The sequence below is a fragment of the Aureococcus anophagefferens genome (genome assembly GCF_000186865.1).
Source record: "Aureococcus anophagefferens unplaced genomic scaffold AURANscaffold_46, whole genome shotgun sequence".
In the NCBI taxonomy this organism is placed as follows: domain Eukaryota; class Pelagophyceae; order Pelagomonadales; family Pelagomonadaceae; genus Aureococcus; species Aureococcus anophagefferens.
The window spans coordinates 14,833-33,035 of record NW_008705601.1 but is presented as its reverse complement, the minus strand read 5'-3'; the positions used below and the strand labels follow the sequence as shown (position 1 = coordinate 33,035).

Genomic DNA, 18,203 nt, shown 5'->3' with positions numbered 1-18,203 from the left:
TCCGGTCCCTGGAGTGGGTCCAGGAGTCGGAACGGTTCGCGGAGTGGGCGGAGGCCGGGGAGGAACCAGGTTCCCATGGCCAAGAATTTCTAAGTATCCATGACTCAGATCGTTCCTGAGGTCCGCCTGAGCCAGGGCAGGGTTCAGTACCCTGTACTCCCCATAAGTCCGAGCACGCTTGTACTTCTCATACCTCACGTTGCTCTGGGAGTCCTTCCTCTTGGGATTTACCTGGTTGAAGCGTAGTGGTGTACTGTCGTCGAGGTGTGGGCTGATAGGCCAAGTGGACGGAAATTGCATTTACGGCAGTACAATATGTTTCCGGTAACGAGTTAGTGAGTTTAGACCACCTATCATCATCCAGCTAAATAAAACTGCTGGTTGTGGTGGTCCTCTCCCAGCTCGCCGCTTCCCCGGGGTCCGGGGTGGCGCGGCTTATATTTTTTTTGGCCCGCCCACCACCCTCCTTCGGCACAGATGAAGCACCCGCCCTGCCCTACCCTCCTCCATCCCCGCTGAGGTGGCTGCGCCATCCAAGCGCGGTCCGTCGGCCTTCATCCTGGCATATTTAATTGAAACTGAGCTCAACCTCCCCTCGAGGGAGGATCTTACTTGCTTCCTTTAGCTCCTGAAGGCTAGTGGGAGATACGAAAGGCCAAGTGGACGGAAATACAAGAATAGATCGATTGCACGCTTTACAATGTGTTCGAGACAAACAACAAACCAAGCGGGGCTTCGGCACCCCTCAGCAAACGGCGATGACCTTCGGCGCCTCCGCGACGACGTCCTTCGGCGGCTTCCCGCCCGCGGGCGGCGCGGCGCCCGCCTTCGGCGCGCCCCCGGCCTTTGGGCCCCCCGCCGCGCAGCCGGCCTTCGGCGGCTTCGGCGCGCCGCCGTCGACGCCCGCGGGCCAGCAGCCGGGCGCGAGCCTCTCCGGCGCGAGCCTCTTTGGGCCCACCCCGGGCGCATTCGGTGGTGGAGCTGCAGCGCCCGCCCCGGCCGCCCGGGAGGTGCTGGTCCCGACCGAGGCATCAGTTCGGTTGGCCCTTTCTTTTATCACCCCGGAGCGGGCCGCGGAGTTCGTGCTCGCTACGCCCTCGCTCCGGCGCAAGGTGGACGCCGCGTTCGCGGCGATCGAAGAGGACCGCTTCCTGCACGAGCTCCTCGGCCGTGACGTCGGAGCGCCGCCGTTGCCGTGGCAGAATGCTGCCTCCACCGTCAACGTGCCCATTACCGTACCCCCTGGTCTCGGGCCGGGCAGCAAGATGCAGGTGGGGAGGCACATCATCGCGCTGCCCGCGTGCGCGGTTCCCGGGAGCGTCGTCACGGTTCAGGTGCCGGGCGAAACGCTGCGCCGGGACACGCAGGATATCGCCGCTCTGCGCCCTGGCCAGGAAGAGTTCGATGCCGTGGCCGCGCACTTTGCCCTGCGCGGCGGCGGGGGCTTCCAGGTCCACGAGGTCTATAGGCTGCGCAACATGTCGCTTCACGCGCGCTACAGCGGCTCGGTCAAGGCCGTTGCCGCACGACACGGTGGCGTGGAGCCGCTACAGCGGCTGCTGTTCCACGGGTGCGCCCACCCCGAGCCGTGCCGCACGATTGCGGCGCAGGGCTTTGACCACCGCCTCCACGCGACGCACGGCCGGGTCTACGGGGATGGGGTGTACCAAGCGCGCGACGTGGGCTACAGTCACAATTACGCTCCCGCGGACAGCGGTTCGGGGTGGCACCACATGTTCCTGAGCGCGGTGGCCGTTGGCTCGAGCTGCACGGGTCGGAAATCTATGAAGCGCCCGGATCTGCGCGAGGGCTCGACCACGGTGCACCACGACACGGCCGTGGACGACGTGGACGACCCCTCGATCTTCGTCGTCTTCGAGAGTGGCGCCACACAAGTGCTCCCACTGTACGTCGTGGCCTACACCAGCGGTGGTGGCGGCGGAGGTGCGCCTCGGCAGCAACGCCAACTGCTCGCCACGAGGGAGGAGGGCGACGCGTTTTTTCGCCACCTCGTCGAGGACGGCAGCGCCTTCGCCGCGCTGCGGCGCCTGCCGTGCGTGCGGCGAGGACTCCGCGCGCACCCCGTCCCGGACCCGAACGTTTGATAAGGCCTCATACAAAACGAAGGAGACGTTATATGTATTGATCATTTAAACATTTTTTATTGTAGAAATGAAGCTGGACAACTAAATACCAAAATTTTTAAAGGCTTGTCGCCTAAATACCAAAAACATTTGATTGATATAACAAAAGGTGAAATAAATGAGCATAAACTGAAAACTGCTATTTCTATAATCCTGGACATGAAAGCTATTTTGGTGAAAAATTTCATGGAACAGAATTCCGTAGAATCTGATGAACAATGATGAATCCTGTCCAAAATACAAGAGCGTCAAGCATGATATATATTGTTGCGAAGATTGACTTATATATTTTGGAATTCAAAAATAATTTTTTAAATACTTTATAGTTTTAATGGTAAATGTAATTATAGAATATACTTTGGTTTTCTTAGTTCCAATTTTTTTCGCCTTTCTATTCAATACATTTTTCAGGAAAGATGAAAGAGCCAACATGAAGATCGTTTATTATAAAATTTTTACTTTCATGTTAATTTTGTATATTGCATCTCATGTTGTTCTTTATGTTCCTGAAGATAAACCCTATTTTTCATTTTTAGGTAACGTTCTTCTTGCTATCATAATATTTGAACTTTTTTTATTGCCAGATGACACTACTGAGTCAACTGATGTAATCATGTTCCATCAATTTGTTTTGTGGGTAGTGGTGTTTATACTTCTATTCAATTGCTACAAATTTCATTTTAAGAAGTTAAATGGAGACGACGAGTGGTTTGATATCAAATTATATAGAGTTGATAAATTAGCATACAAAATTAGTAAGGAATTTTCACTTTATCCAGGAGAAGATGATACGATACAGCAATTACCATTATCAAACATTTTCGGTTATATTAAATTTCTCAAAAAAGAATAATGGTAAGTACAAATGAAACAGAAATAAAAACAAACCGCGAAATTGAAAACGAGGCATGTCCTTCTAAAGATACTTACTCATCTGAATTTGATCACATAAATGGATATGGTAATTTAAGTGAAAGTGCTGGAAGCGGAAGAATGATTATGAAACAAATAAAATGTCCTCCAGAGTCTGGTAAACGAAATGTTGAAACTTTTTTGAGAAAATGGATTCCAGCTATTGAAACTTACGGTTTAGACTATACCGGAATCGGAGATATCACTGGAACAACAAATAACAATCTCGTCTGCCTTCGCCCGTGCCGAGCACTTCTCGTTCGACCTACTCGAGCCAGACGACGCCGACGTGGAGTTGACGTTCGAGCAGCGCTACGAGCAAGAGTACCTCCACGCGGAGCACGACGGCGCCAGCGCGAAGTCGGCGGCGAGCTGCGCAGACGAGGCCGACTTCCACGTGCGTGAGTTCCTCCGCTTCCTGGCGCTCAAGTCCGTGCGCCCCGACGTGACCCCCTCGGTTGTTGTGGACAACGTCTTCCACCTCGCCCTCACGTACACCGTCGCGTACGCCCACCTCTGCGCGCTGGTCGGCGGCACCTTCATCCACCACGACCCCACCCCCGGCGGCGACGCCGCAAACGCGCGCTACATGCGGCAGTACGAGGACGCGCTCGAGCTCTACGCCCTCGCGTTCGGCGCCCCACCTCCGAGGAGCGTGTGGCCACCCGTCGCGGAGAGGATGGACCCGCAACGAGACTATGTCTCGTTGCCAAGGTCGCGGGTCCAGGAGCTCCGCGCCGCGGCGATGAAGAGCAACATTATAGGGGGGGTATGGTAATAATTAGTTAGCTGACTACCTACTCAAGCAGGTAGACTAGTGAGTAAGAAAAGAAAAGGAGCACAACGTCACTAGGATATGTATCCTTCGACACTCATTTTTAAGTACAATAAGATTCGCTTGCGTGGTGGTGGGGATTGCGAAGATGAAGACGAGGACGACCTGGTTGGATATATTAAGGACATGCCACCCCGTCTTCGGCAAACCTTCCTTAATGATCATCAACCTCGCATTTCAGCACGTGAAGCCGACGAACTTTCTCCAATGATCGACAACGATCGCTATGATCATGAACATTGCGACGAAAATGATTCTCTGCCCGATGAGGCTCTTCAGGCAATTAAAGACGTTGATGCTATGAATTCCAACGCATAATTTCTTCGTTTCATGGATGAAGAAAAACAGCGTGTAATGGAAGCAGAACGTCGCGAAATCGAAGAAACAGAGAAGCGATTGAATGATCTGGGGACTGTTTTGAATTCTGAAGACGACGATGACGAGTCTGCTTTGAACTCCGACGATGAGACTGAGGACATCGAGGGTAAAGCATGGTTTGAAGTTGGAGAGCACTACGTCGATAAAGAGGATATGTGGAGCAAAACTTTTGGAGACTGCAAACACTGTTGCTCTGAAAAGGAGTATCTGGAGCAGACACAAAACGAGGACGACAAAAATCATCTGCTCCGTTTGCGTGGTGGTGGTGACAACGAAGATGACGAGGATTTGCCTTCATACTCCGACTCCGACGAGGACGATTTGATTTGCCCACGTTGCGGTAAAATCGCAAACGTTCCCAACAGAATGGGTCAATTGTGCCCTTCGTCTCAAGATTGTGGACAGATGATTTGTCGTGCTTGTCTTGACGACATGACCCATTCTAGAGAGATGTTCTGTCCCCCATGTTGGCAACGCAACTTAGATCTAGACTTCAGACCATCATCTTATGAGGAGTATTGCCGTGAGGGTGAATCGCTCGCAGAACAAATAGCCCTCTACCAGAATTTGTCTTCTGACTCCGACTCCGACGAGGACGATTTGATTTGCCCACTTTGCGGTAAAATCGCAAACGATTCAGGCAACGGAATGGGTTATTTTTGTCTTGCTGGTTGTGAAAAGATGATTTGTCTTTCCTGTATTGACGAAGATGAAGTATGGAACAATCCATCACCAGGCTGGATGCTCGACAATGACACGTACGAAGACTGGCAGTGCGTTGCATGTCGCAATAAAGATAACATTTTAGCGTCACGGTCGGGACGCTGAGGCGACTGTGGGCACTTGGGTAACAAAAAGAGGGCAACAAAAGGAGGACAACAAAAATGAGATCTAGAGCGGCTGGGTTCGGCACGAGGGCATAGATCATCGAGTTCGGCGATACGCGAGCGCGCACCGGAACGGAGTACGCCAGGCTAGACTCCAAACGGCACCAGAGCGACTTCATCTTGGCGCTTCTTGTCACTTCTTTTTATCTTTGACTTGCGAGGCTAACACAACTGCCTCAAAATCAGGGAAAATAGCCCGCTGCAGATAATTCTCCTGACCCTCCGAGTCAGGCTAGTGGGAGATACCGGCGTTGACGGAGGCGCATTTTCTACGCTTTCTATCAATAAATTCGTGAGGGATGTTTTACCGTTCGCGTTTCCCGGCAGCGCTTGCGCTCTAGCTGGTAGTGCATATGGGTCAGGTCCTTCAAACCTGCTAGGGTATCTGAAATCGACAACCCTCCGAGCTTAGATGACGACGAACTGTCGGACTATCAGTTGAAGCTGAAGGAAAACTTCGCCAGCATAGTGGGATCCTGTATCTACTTTTCTATCACTTGCAGGCCTGACCTCTCCACCATTGTGTCCAAAGCCTGTAAAGGCATGCATGGACCAAAGAAGATTCACATACTTTATTTGCAACTTGACTCAGTGAAGCAATGATCCAATATCTCAGGGCCGAAAATATAAAAAAATAAAAAATAAATAAGCCTCCGGGGGGTTTAGGGAGCGTCCACGCGCCTCGGCGGGGCGTTAACCCACGCGTAAAGCGGGATAGGGAATCTCGCCGATTTTGGCCTGGCTGTGCCTGCGACGACCGAACCATTACAAAGCCACTCGGGCGACGCGCGCGCGTCCCGACGCAGACTGCGGACTTCTGTCCAAGCGCGGTCCGTCGGCCTTCATTCTGGCATCTTTAATTGAAACTGAGCTCACCCTCCCCTTGAGGGAGGGTTTTACTTTGCTTCCTTTAGCTCAGGCTAGTGGGAGATACGAAAGGGTGGACCGAAATGCAATTTTAACAATCACCCAACTTTACCACGAGTTACTAGGGAACCACCGCTCAATCTTGGTCCGGTCGCGAAAATTATACTGTGAATGAACGGTTTGCGCGGACCAAGATTGAGCGGACCGTATAAAATAAACTGCGAGCCATCCAATCGTGAACGGACCGGACCAAGACGTCTTCCGGACCAAGATGCAGCGGTGGTTCCCTATACAGACTTGATGAGTCGAAAGCGCGTTCGACAGTGGCATCAGTGCGAGAATCCGCGCAAGCACCTCAAGTCGCTGGACAATCGTGCGCTCCTCGAAGAATTCGAAGAGAATATTCGGGAGAATGGGCTGCTCGTCGCGACGTCGAGCGGGTGCGTGGCGATGTCTCATATTACCCTCCTTGCTTTGCCTCTTTCGACGTCCACGGCATAGGCGTGACAAGGCCGTTGCGCGTAAAGAGGCCAATGAGTTCGTTGCCTGCATCAAGGAGAAAGGGTGGTCAGGCGAGAAAATGTTGCAATCGTTACGAGTCGAAGGCGGCAATGAGGCTTCATGGTCAAATGATCTGCGCGCCGCAGTGGAGGAGTCCATGAAGCGGGATGTGTATTGCCGCTTCAACGTTTTCGACATCCAATCCATCGATGAGAAAACAAATTCAATCACTGCCAAATTGTACCTCGAGCTAGCTTGGGAAGAACAGTCTTTGCGGCCGTCGGAGATGATCTCAGATTGGAGTACAATCTGGACCCCTACACCAATTTTTCAGAACAGGCTTGGAGAGTTTGAAGAAATCAAGGCTCCCTGGGTCGTGATCGACGAGGATTACTCGAAAAAGTTTGAGAAGACGATGATCTGTTGGCGTACCATCGTTCGCGGCTCTTTCCAGCAGCAATTTGATTTCGAATTCTTCCCGTTTGACCTTCAGCGGCTCCGCGTCGTCATTGAGATGTCAGTCCCGGATGTTCGCATAAAAAGAAATCGAGAGTATCCGTCTCAAGTGAGCGTGGAACAGTTTGGCATCAAAGCGGCGTGGAAGTGCCACTTCGAGGAAGTTAAGGTCGAGGAGGACCGTTCGGGCCCCAAGGGCAACTACGCCCGTGTGGTCCTGAAAGTGAAAGCGGAGCGGCAACCAGAATACTGGGTTGTGAATGTTGGGTTGTTGATGTTCGCCATTGTTTCTTTGGGTTTCACGACGTTCGCGCTGCCGACAAGCGACACCTCCGACCGTCTGCAATTGGTATTGACTCTCTTTCTCACGGCTGTCGCCTATAAATTGCTCATCGCGGAGCGTCTTCCAGATTTGCCATATTTGACCTTGTTGGATATGTACGTCCTTCTCGGTATTGGAATACTGTGCTTCATCGCACTCGAGTGCGTCGCTGTTGCGTGGCTGTCGCAGCTGTTTCCACAAATTGCGGTCGAATTCGACAAGTTGGTGTTCCGGCACGGACTGCTCGCGTGGCTGGATTTCAATGCGACCACGTGGAAGCAGCACAGATGCCAAGAATCTAGACTGACCTTACCGTCTGTCTCTGCCACCATAGCCAGCTGCCTCACAGGCGAGTTCATCATTTTGGGTTTCACGACGTTCGCGTTGCCGACGAGTGACACCTCCGACCGTCTGCAATTGGTATTGACCCTCTTTTTCACGGCTGTTGCCTATAAATTGCTCGTTGCGGAGCGTCTTCCAGATTTGCCATATTTGACCTTATTGCACAAGTATGTCCTTCTCGGTATTGGAATACTTTGCTTCAGAACGTCTTTATTGACAGCAAATCATCCATTATCTACAATTATGACATTACTGTCTATCTCTGCCACCATAGCCAGCTGCCTCAAAGACAAGTTCATCATGATCCTTTTTCTTTCTCTCGTGCAAAGAATATAGACTGACCTTACTCACGCGGAGGGGCCCCAAGCAGACCTCGATCTTGACGTAAGCCATAGCCGCGTTTAAAGGACCGTTGTTCCGTCGAAACCCCGATTCCTCGTCGATTTAGCCTCTTTTTATGAGTTTCTGCTAAAAGATCGTCGCGAGGTGCTCTGTGGCGCGGAACGCGCAGGGCGGGAGACGACGGCGAGCGCGGAGTCACCCGTCGCACTCGGCGACGGTCTTGGCGTTCTCGGCCTCGGATAGCACGACGAGGCGTCCGTCGACGGCGGCAAAGGCCGCCGATAGGTTCGTCCTGGGCGTGCCGGCCAGGGCCCGCGCCTGTTCAACGAACGGGCGCCCCTGCAGCTCCAGCGGGACCGGGTTGGACACAACCATGGTCACCGCCGCTCGGACCTACACTATGCCCCCTTACCCAGAAAGAATTTCGCCGGCGGGCTGCTTCAGCAGCGCCGGCCAGATAAGAGCATAAGGAGCGAGTATCGACTGAGCTGCAATAATAAATAACAGCTCATTCTCTCTCTCTCCTTTGGGCGCTACTTTCCTGGCTAATCGAAGATTACCTGTACAGATTCTGCCTTGTACATACGTTAAAACGAGGCCCGGCCGTCCCGGACTGCCGGTCGAGGGCAGCGCTCGTGAGGTCTTCCTTGATTGTCTCGACGGGAATATTGAGACAATCACGAACGGCTCGCCCCAAGTGTGATTGGATGGACAATTGTAGAGTCGAAATCATAGAAGCACCCGCGCCAGTGCTGAACGAGCCCGAGCCCATGGAGGAGACGGCCAACAACTCCGACGTCGAATACGTCGATTTCTGCCAAGAATACGTCCTCAACATCGACTTAGATAATGAACGATTATCTGATGATGAAGTTCAAAAACTACTCTCATCACTCAGTGGTGACTCCTCCGACGACAGAAGCAGCTCGTCCGAGGATGCGGCGAACGACGCAGCCGAGACTTCGGATGCGGCGAACGAAGAGGCCGAGACCGCAGATGCGATCCAAGCTGCGGATCGCGCAAACCATCGGGAGCTCAATGGGCGGGACGCGGATCGCTTGCGGCACGGGGGTCAGCGCAACGTCAATGATCCGGAGAATGCGGTTTCCAGGACTACCGCTAAGGTCCCGCTAGTAAAAAGGTCAGGCCGTTACGAGCCGTTGCTTGATGCAAACGGAAACGTTGATGCAAAAGCAGCAGAAAACAATTTTGTAGTGCGCGAGATTTCGAAGAAAGGGGAAGGCACTATTGTCGAGAAAGCTCCATCCTTCAATCCCCAAAATGCACTAGCTTTGGCATACCAGTCACAACTTAAAAAGTATTGGGATGATTTGTGTGGATTTCTTAAGAAAAACGCGGGCAATTTCAAGAAACTCGAGCCTTATTTTGTCAGTGACAAATGTTGTAGAAACAATTCTTTTCTAAAAGCTCTGGGCAGCGTCATCGGCCCACGATGCTTTGAAATATTGGACGAATGCTACATAAATAAGTGGAAGGGGACCGAACTCAAAGAGAAGCTAAAGTCATACTTAAATGAACGCTACCCTGATGATTCTACCCTAATCCAGCCAAGCCGCGATGATCGAACTAGAAAGGAGGATGTGCATGGCAAATTCGGGGACAACGCCGACGACAATGCCACCGCCGCTGGTACTGCCGACGCGTCGCAGGGATGGCATCATGTAAGTCAAGCTCACGGGGAGTTGAGTAAAGAAGGCTCAACGAAAGTGGATGCGACTGTATCCTGGCGACGTAAACTCCGACGTGCATCCGTCAAGGTCCGGGTTGTTGCTCGATTTCGGCTCGCCCCGGGCGAGCGTATTCCTGACCGCTTGGAAGATATCCCTCCGTGGATAAAAAAACGTAGCGACCGTCAAGAGATCTCCGAAATTCAGCAGTCATCATTACAAAAAATTGATGCTCTCGAGGACTCTGAAAAAATGGGTCATCTTTGGAACTGTGGTCGCGAGATTGGAGAAAGTGATTTGTCAGAGCACCCTTGCAAAGATTTGATCGTTGATTCTCTGGGCAATCTCAGGCTATTGAAAGCGCGTGTTTCATTGAGTTCTCAAACCGATGATACTGATGAAGATGAGTCTAAGCATATCGGTCGCATCATTCAGGATTTAAATTTTCTCAAGAACTTCATCCTTCAATTTGAAGAGGTATACATCAAAACTAGAGGTGAACTCAAGCGCCAGCACCTCATTTTCAAGGAAACTCGTAAGTGGCAAACGCTAAGCGAGCGGGGGGAGAAACGCAACTTGAAGGAAACCGCTGAAGATGGTGCATCCAAGAAGCTTAAAGTTACTGAACTACCCTCGAGGATTATTCCCTGACTCTTCCTCAACTTACCTTCAAGTTCTACCTCAACTTACCCTCAGGGTCTACTTCCCTCTCTAGGACCATAGGCTCAGCCTACTGAGCCTACTGCCACCTGACCGACCTTCCCCACTGAGGAGGCTCTCCTCCCTTTTCCTTTCCTTTCCTATCCGAAAGTACTGAGATCCTCCCTTCCCTGGCGCTAACTTATGACTTACAAGGATGTCAATTTTGAGTTGGAATCTTGTTATCTCTCCCGGTCATCCTACCTTGGCTACGTAAACGGCGAAAATGTGAAAGGCAACAAAGTATACTCCATACAACGAGCCTCTCCTACTTTCACTAGTTGGGCGAACATCCTCATTCTAGATGACAGACACAAGAACAAGATGTTTAGAGGGATACGCGGCTTAACTATAGTTTTGCCCCCCTTATTGTATCTTAGTTATTTTATCCATAAATAGGATAAAATAACTAAGATACAATAAGGGGGGCAAAACTATAGGTAAATACTTAGCGGGATTAGTTCGCCGGGGGGTAAAATAATAAGGCTGCCGAAAGATATATCTTAGCCCGAACCGGGAAAAGCGGGCAGGCGCTATAGACGGCAGCGATGAGCTCGCAACTCATTAAGCGCTACGATGTTATGGACCAGCGTGAAGCGCTTGAAGCGCTCTGTTCGCTCGTGGAGCACGCCGCGCGGCAGAAGTTAAAGTTTGCGCCCGCGCAGAAGCTGTCGCTGAGCTTGATGAAGTCGTCGGTCTTGCTCGGGCACTTGTCGCAGCAGGCGCTCGTCAAGAGCAAGGGCTCGGAGTTGTCGCTGAAGATGCTCTGGACGCCCGACGTCATCAAAGGGCTGGAAGACGTGCCAGAAGCGCCAGACAACGACGACGATGACGATTCAGTTGCTGTTCAGCACGTCAAATCTGCTAAAGTTAAGTTCACGCCCAAAAAACGTCCTATGGAAGCGATCAAAACCCTGAACAAGACACTCAAGGTGCTCAAAAAGGAGCATGCTGAGAAAACTCTGAAGTCTGATGAGTTTACCGAGAAGTCCAACGTCTTGGTGTCTTTGTTTGAAGAAACTGAAAAAGAGATGAAATTGGTTGCAAAGGAGATGTTTGATGGAGATGATTTCGCTCAGTCTAATGAAAAGTTGGCAGAGCTCAATCGTAAGAATGCTCAATCAAAGAAGCAGATTAAGAGTTATGGAACGCGTATTGAGAAACTTGACAATGAAATTGGAGAACTTGAGGATAAAATTGAATTGTTTGAAATCCAATTGTCAAAATATGCATCTCCTGCCAAAAAGCCCAAAACTTCTATTGGTTCTGCTTCTGCTTCCGCAGATGATGAGGAGCATGATGATGAGGAGCATGATGATGATGATGATGATGAAAAACACAATACTACTACCCGCGATACCACTGAAGCTGCTAGTAAGAAACGTATGCGTGACTTTCACCGCATCTATCACTGTAACAATGACGTTGCGGCTAAGACAATGCAGTGTACTACCAACCATCGTCTTCTTCCTGGTGATATTAAGCACAAGCAAAATTGCATGGAATGTTCCATTTGCAAGAACGATAAGAACCCTCGCCGACACTTCAACAAGAACTTACCCAAGAAAGAAGTTTCCTTGTCCGTTGGTGAGGGCTACTCTTTTGATGGGGCAGACTTAACTCATATCTCCCATCAGGGTTTTCGCTATGTGCTTAACTTTATCGACATTGTCAGCAAGACGAGAGTCGCTTACTATGTGAGGTCTAATGCAACGCATGAGTTCCGTGAAGCACTTGAGTATGTGAAAACGTACTCTAAGCAATTCACCGGCAATGAGCTGAAATACCTGTACTCAGACATGTTTTCAACTTACATGGAGTTTCGAAGTGACGATGGCATTGCTGCATTTCGCAATGAAACTGGAGTTACCCTGGAAGTGTGCCCTCCTTACATGCATTGGAAAAATGGTGAGGTTGAATCCTCCATCCATGAATGTAAGAAAGGGACTAGGGTCCGTCTCCGTAATTTCGATCAGCAGCTAGCTCGCTTGAAGAATCATCGATACATCAGAGACACAAATGACTACTGGCCATGGGCTTGGGAACACACGTGTCAAAGCTTTAACTCACTCGCGTCTGTAGCACTAGAAAAACGTTACGGTGTAGTTCTAACACCCTGGCAACTGTTTACTGGTGACACTGGCCATCACAAACTGACACTCCAGCCTTTTGGCGAATTCTGTTACAGTCTTGTACAGAAGGAGAACCGCGATGGGTCACTCGGTGAAGTTAGAGAGTCAGCGTATTTCCTCATCCATGGCCGGATGAACTCGTTGAAGAACAAGTTCACAGACATGCCCAGAGCGCAGGTATGTCTGTTCAATGATGGCAAGATTCGAACCACAGGCTCTGCGATCTTCCCATACGAGCTATCCAATGAACTTCATGATGGAACCAGGAAAATAATCTTAGATCCTGCTTTACCACAGCCACCTGAAGAAGAAACGGCGGATGTCTCTGATGGGCATGGCTGGACTCAGAGGACAATTCATCGCACCTCAGACGAATTCCAGCAAACCCTGTCCGATATCGACATGGACCTAAATAAGGACCCGGATCCCATGCAGATAGATCGGCAAAGAAACAAAATAGCCAAGGCACATGACGTGCCTAGGAGGTCATATGTTCCGGACCCAAGTGACTATCCGGATACAAAGGACAACCCGAATGAAGCGGCTTTCTCTCCAGAAGAGGAGGACTCCGGGGGAGGGGCTGACATGGAACATGGTCAGCAGAAAGAAAGGAATGAAACCCACCCACCCGTCCCTGAAGAACCCATGCGATATGGGGCCGATGGCAACTACGATCAAGACGACACATATGAGCAGGCGCACAAGGATATACCGCTTGAGTGCCGGCCACTCCCGTGGCACCTGCGTAAGCGCCGGCGTTCGCCGGTTCAACGTTTCAGCTTCGGCACTGACATCAGCAGGGCGGACTCTCGTTGGGACGAGTCTCTGCTTGTGATTCCTTCTATTGGCGAGTTACTCGAGGCGAATGCTGAGGTTTACGTCATGCCTGGCGCAACTCATCATGTGCGTGCTCACACTCGCTATAAGGCGTACCGACGCGCCAAGACCCTGCCGGAGTATTTCGCTTACGGCGGTACTCACGAGGACTACCGAAACGATGTTTGGTATGGCATTCTGCGCTTCTTGGACCCTGAGCTCTATGCTCTGCAGTACTCTCGCGGAGCTAACTGGAGCAAGCTTAGCTCCGGGGGAGAAAAAGGTATGCCCAAGATGGCAGGTGAAGCTTACGCTTGCTATTATCAGTCAGACTCAGCAGAACCTCCGATAGTGCCAGATAAATCCTCTCTTTGCGACGAGAAACTTTTACGCGAGGCAAGAATACAGCGGAATCTCGTAGAGGACTACCAGCGTGCCAATATGTTAGGCATGACACATGATCAGTACCATACAGTCAAGTATGACTCTTATAGTTTGGTGAAGAATCCAGAAGCTCATTATGCAACTAACTACGATGTTCATGAACAACTAGTGGACTACCTTACTCTCTTGACAAATCAAGTCATTGAGAATACTGAGGATGGTGCAGCTGCGATTCCACAGGCTACAGAGATCTTCTTAGCCCTATACACTGTCACTAAGGAAGACATTCGAATTGATACGAGCAAGCTAGCAGACCTAGCAAAGACACCAATTGAGCAAAGACCCAAAATGATAGAGGCCATAGCAAAGGAAATACATGACCTCTGCTCTATTGGTGCATTTGAACTAGTTCCTATGCCTGATCGCGCTAGACCCATTGACTCACGAATTGTCCTCAAGGTCAAATATAGAGCCGATGGAGCTTATGACAAGCACAAAGCTCGCCTCGTTGCGCGCGGCTTTCTTGCGCGCCTTGGCGTAGACTTCTTTAGCACTTTCAGTCCCATGGCTTCTCTTACCGCTGTACGAATGATGTTCTCCCTGGCAGTTAATCAAAGCTTCGATATTTGGCACTGCGATATTCCACAGGCTTTTATACAAAGTCAGATTGATGGTGATTCCTATCTTAAGTTTCCAAGAGGCGTCACTGTTGAACGTAACGGTAAATCAGGTGACGTTGTTAAGTTGCGCAAAGCACTTTATGGACTTAAACAATCTCCACAGCTTTGGAACAAAGCTTTGACATCCTTCTTTGAAAAGTTAGGATTCACGCGTGCAACGTCGGAAACCTCTTTGTATCACAAGACCAAAGTGCAATCAGACGGCTTACGGGAAAATCTCTTTGTCCTTTGCGAAGTGGACGATCTTGTTATCAGTGGCTCACCGAGAATGGTAGTCGAACTCAAAAACCAGCTTAAGGCTGAGTTCAACATCTCACAGTTTGAGCCTATGTCCAGCTTCCTTGGTATCAACATCAAATATGACAACCACCGTGGGCGCCTTGCTATGGACGTTGAGGAGAAGCTTAACGCACTCTTCAAAGAACGAACAATCCTAAACAGCATAGGGACGAAAGCTACCCCAATGAGATCGGATGCTAAACCTCTTGTCAAGGATCCCAAGGAGTTAATGGCGTACCTTCATGATACTAAGAACTATGCATCTATTGTTGGCTCTCTTATTTACATAAGTATCACTTGCAGACCCGATATTACTCAGGCTGTAAGTCGAGTCTCCAGAGGCATGCATGGTCCAACCGAGCAACATGTGGTCCTCCTTAAAGAACTCCTTCAATATCTAAATGGGACAAAGGGACTGAAGCTAGTTTACTTCCGTGACAAGCATCCCATCTTTGAGCACCTGAAAGCAAGCGCACACGAAGACAAGACTCTTCTTGATCTTGTACCGAAAGATTCCTATAAATGGGACTCTTTAGGCATCATCAAACCTAGTCATGACTTACCGGCGCCTGATGCACCTAGAGCATTTGACCCTGTGTGCAGTAAGGATCTCTGGGGCGCCAGCGATGCTGATCACCTACCAAAGATGGAAGAGTCTAAGAAGTCAACGACAGGCTACACTTTCTTCTTCATGGGCAACTTGATCTCATGGAAATCTAAGCTGCAGCCTATACTGGCCACGTCCACACATGAATCTGAGCTGATTGCCCTAAACATCGCGGCCCAGGAAGCCATCTGGATACGCAACCTCATACAAGAACTGAACTGTGCTATTTCAGGTAAAGACGAACCCCTGAAGGCAACGCGCATTCTGTGTGATAACCTCGGGACAGTTCACACCTCTTCCAACCCTGTTTCTTCAGGCAGGTCAAAACACATTGACATGCGGTACTTAAAGATAAGAGAGTACCAGTCTTCCTCTCAACTCGAGGTAAGACACATCGAGGGCACCAACAATGTAGCTGACATGTTTACGAAGCCCCTAGTTAGGGAGCCTTTTGTGAAATACTGTCGTGCTATAGGTCTTGAGGGCCATCACAATGACTAGCTCTATCAATTTAGCGATTCTTGGACAAAAGATTTTTGTACATGGCCTCGGGCCCTGAGTCCCTCACAGAGGAGGATCTTAGACACTCCGAAGTTCAAGCGAAATGACGCACCGAGTACTCGAAGAGGTCGATATAGGCAAAGACGAAATTTTACCCTATCATTTACCTCCGGAAGCTCACCCGGACCGTGTAAGCCCCCGGATTTCTAATCCGGAGGAACTTATCCAACAGGTAGTGCGGGAAGCAACTATAACAGGGTTAGAAAGTATTAAGGAGGGGAAGGAAATTGGGTGGCTCTGTACCAGCGAGCCACTAGGGAGATACTAGAGAGATAGAGAGATTTCTATCTTCATCTTCAGTGAACAGTGAACTGCATCTTGATGTTGCAGTGCACCTTACCCCACTGCGCTCCTACTGCGTATCCTGCTAGTTTTCCCTTCCCTTCCTTAATTCATTCTAATCCAGTTTCAAGTCTTATAGACAGCGAACTGAAGGAGTGACTGCCAAGCAGGCACAGAGTGCATAGCGCTCTTCTGTGTCTGTGGTGTCTGTCTGGTTAGCGTCACAGCGACGTGCCAGGTAGCACCAGGCTCAGCGAGGTTGCACAGTCGCCGGACAGTGCACCTGCTGGATAGTAGTTTGACTGACGTCATAGCGACGTTAGGAAGCTAGTAAACTATCCTAACTTTCTAGGTGTGGGCCGACGCTCGGCCTCCTGTGAAGCCTCGCTTCATTCTTTTCTCTTCTCTTTACCCGCTTCGCGCTCTTTTCTCTTCGCTTTCGCCTCCGCGCTTGCTTTGAGGGGGAGAGATGACGTCCGAAAGTGGCGAGAAAGAGGCCGCCGAGAGACGCGTTGCAAAGCTAGTCGCGGAAGCGGCGGAAGCTGAGGACAGACGAAATGTCACTCAGAAGGAGCTCAGAGAACAGCTGGATGACACAGTTACATCTGCGCTTGAACGATTTGAGACAAGCTTCAAAGCCAGTATAGCAGAATCACTGGAGAGCGTAAAGAATGGTCTCAGGGATGAGTTTCATAGGTCACTCCCAGACTTCGGTATCATAAAGCAAGAAGCAGCCAATCTTAAGGAACAGGTGCACAACCTTAGTGACGGTCTTAACAGCCTCACAGCCAAGTTTCACGACCATGTGGATGACATAGAGAGTGCTGACCTGAAGAGGGACGCTGCACAAAAGACACACTTGCAGATACTTGAAGCAAAACAGAAGACCGTACTAAGTGACATTAGAGGCAAAGCCTTGAAAATAAAGGGAGAGTCAGTTGACACAGAGGACATAGTCAAAACAGTATTAGCACAGATAGAACCTAGGCTCGTCACGCTAGCATCAGGTCAACAGCAGCTTCCAAGAAGTCACGGACCCGAACTTTCAACAAACGAGTTCTATGGACAGGCGCCCAAGTTTCCTCAGCATCTACTACTAAGTGACCGTACCTCACACATACACGCTGCTATAGAGGAGGGACATTACTTCAAGGTAGGTATAAACCCTGAGCTGCAACTGTCTAAGTTCAAACAGCAAAATATCAACTTCTCCCGACTAGCGGACATTGAGAAACCATGGGAAGAGTACATTTATGGTGCAGATTACTTTCATAGATATCAGCAAGAAGCCAAGAAGATAGTTTCAATCTATGATGGAGAAAGAGACATAAGTACACATGGTGGAAGAGGCTACAGCTACGTCTACATAGGCACTCAGGCAATTCTCTTTGGGAGAACAGCTTTTGATACGCTACAAGCCAGGATGAAAGAAATCCTCAAGGAGACAATCCCTCTTGAGGATGAGTCAGTGATTCCAAAGTACTCGTGCCCAGACTGGAAGGATCCGAACAAGAATCCGAACTCATCTCGATTCATGACTCAGGAACTCCATTTGGAAAACGCAGTCAGAGCTAGTAGACTAACTCTTATTTTTTATAGGGGGAGCATGGATAGACTGAGCTCAACTAACCTCCAGTACGAGCTACTGGAAAAACATCTCGGACAGGAAGAAGTCTCAAATGGCGTATTTCAGTGGATGCAGAAAGTAATTATAGGCGCTAATGCTGTCGGCACTGACAAGGAACTGGAAGACCTCATGAATCAACTTCTAAGTCTCGACTATGATATTCTGTCAGGCGGCTGCGTACTGCATTGGGTAACCGCTCTGGAACGGATAGTCAATATCCTGCAAGACAAGATGGGACCTGATTTTGACAGAGAGAAACATATTGATATGCTGCACGCTAGGGCAATCAATTTCCACAAAAGACAGTTCACAGCCCAAAATGTTACTACACTATTGACCCAAGCTTCCAGAGAATACGGTCAATTTCTAAGCCGCATGCTAGAAGCACAAAAGGTTCTACGCAACTACAGCTCCTACATGAACACCGTCAACACACTGTCCTCCAAGGATTACCATGTTGAG

The 18,203-nt window shown here is 49.9% G+C and overlaps 5 protein-coding genes across 5 annotated transcripts; all 5 read left to right on the top strand.

Moving 5' to 3' along the window:
* Positions 1-1,448: 1,448 nt before the first annotated feature.
* On the top strand, positions 1,449-1,922 carry AURANDRAFT_6928 (hypothetical protein; the record flags this gene model as incomplete). Its single annotated transcript, XM_009043250.1, has 1 exon — positions 1,449-1,922. A coding segment is annotated over one exon (474 nt), but the record flags the coding sequence as incomplete, so codon positions are not given.
* Positions 1,923-2,757: 835 nt separating this feature from the next.
* AURANDRAFT_67683 (hypothetical protein) lies at positions 2,758-3,834 on the top strand (the record flags this gene model as incomplete). The annotated part of the gene is made up of 3 exons (XM_009043251.1): positions 2,758-2,899; positions 3,019-3,185; positions 3,238-3,834. 3 exons carry the CDS (start codon positions 2,758-2,760, stop codon positions 3,832-3,834), a joined length of 906 nt encoding a protein of 301 aa, XP_009041499.1.
* Positions 3,835-4,221: 387 nt separating this feature from the next.
* Positions 4,222-5,097, top strand: AURANDRAFT_67682 (hypothetical protein; the record flags this gene model as incomplete). The annotated part of the gene is made up of 1 exon (XM_009043252.1): positions 4,222-5,097. One exon carries the CDS (start codon positions 4,222-4,224, stop codon positions 5,095-5,097), a length of 876 nt encoding a protein of 291 aa, XP_009041500.1.
* Positions 5,098-6,435: 1,338 nt separating this feature from the next.
* Positions 6,436-7,980, top strand: AURANDRAFT_67681 (hypothetical protein; the record flags this gene model as incomplete). Its single annotated transcript, XM_009043253.1, has 1 exon — positions 6,436-7,980. The coding sequence occupies one exon, from the start codon at positions 6,436-6,438 to the stop codon at positions 7,978-7,980; it is 1,545 nt and encodes a 514-aa protein (XP_009041501.1).
* A 713-nt stretch (positions 7,981-8,693) lies between these two features.
* AURANDRAFT_67680 (hypothetical protein) lies at positions 8,694-10,325 on the top strand (the record flags this gene model as incomplete). The annotated part of the gene is made up of 1 exon (XM_009043254.1): positions 8,694-10,325. The coding sequence occupies one exon, from the start codon at positions 8,694-8,696 to the stop codon at positions 10,323-10,325; it is 1,632 nt and encodes a 543-aa protein (XP_009041502.1).
* Between the last annotated feature and the right edge of the window lie 7,878 nt (positions 10,326-18,203).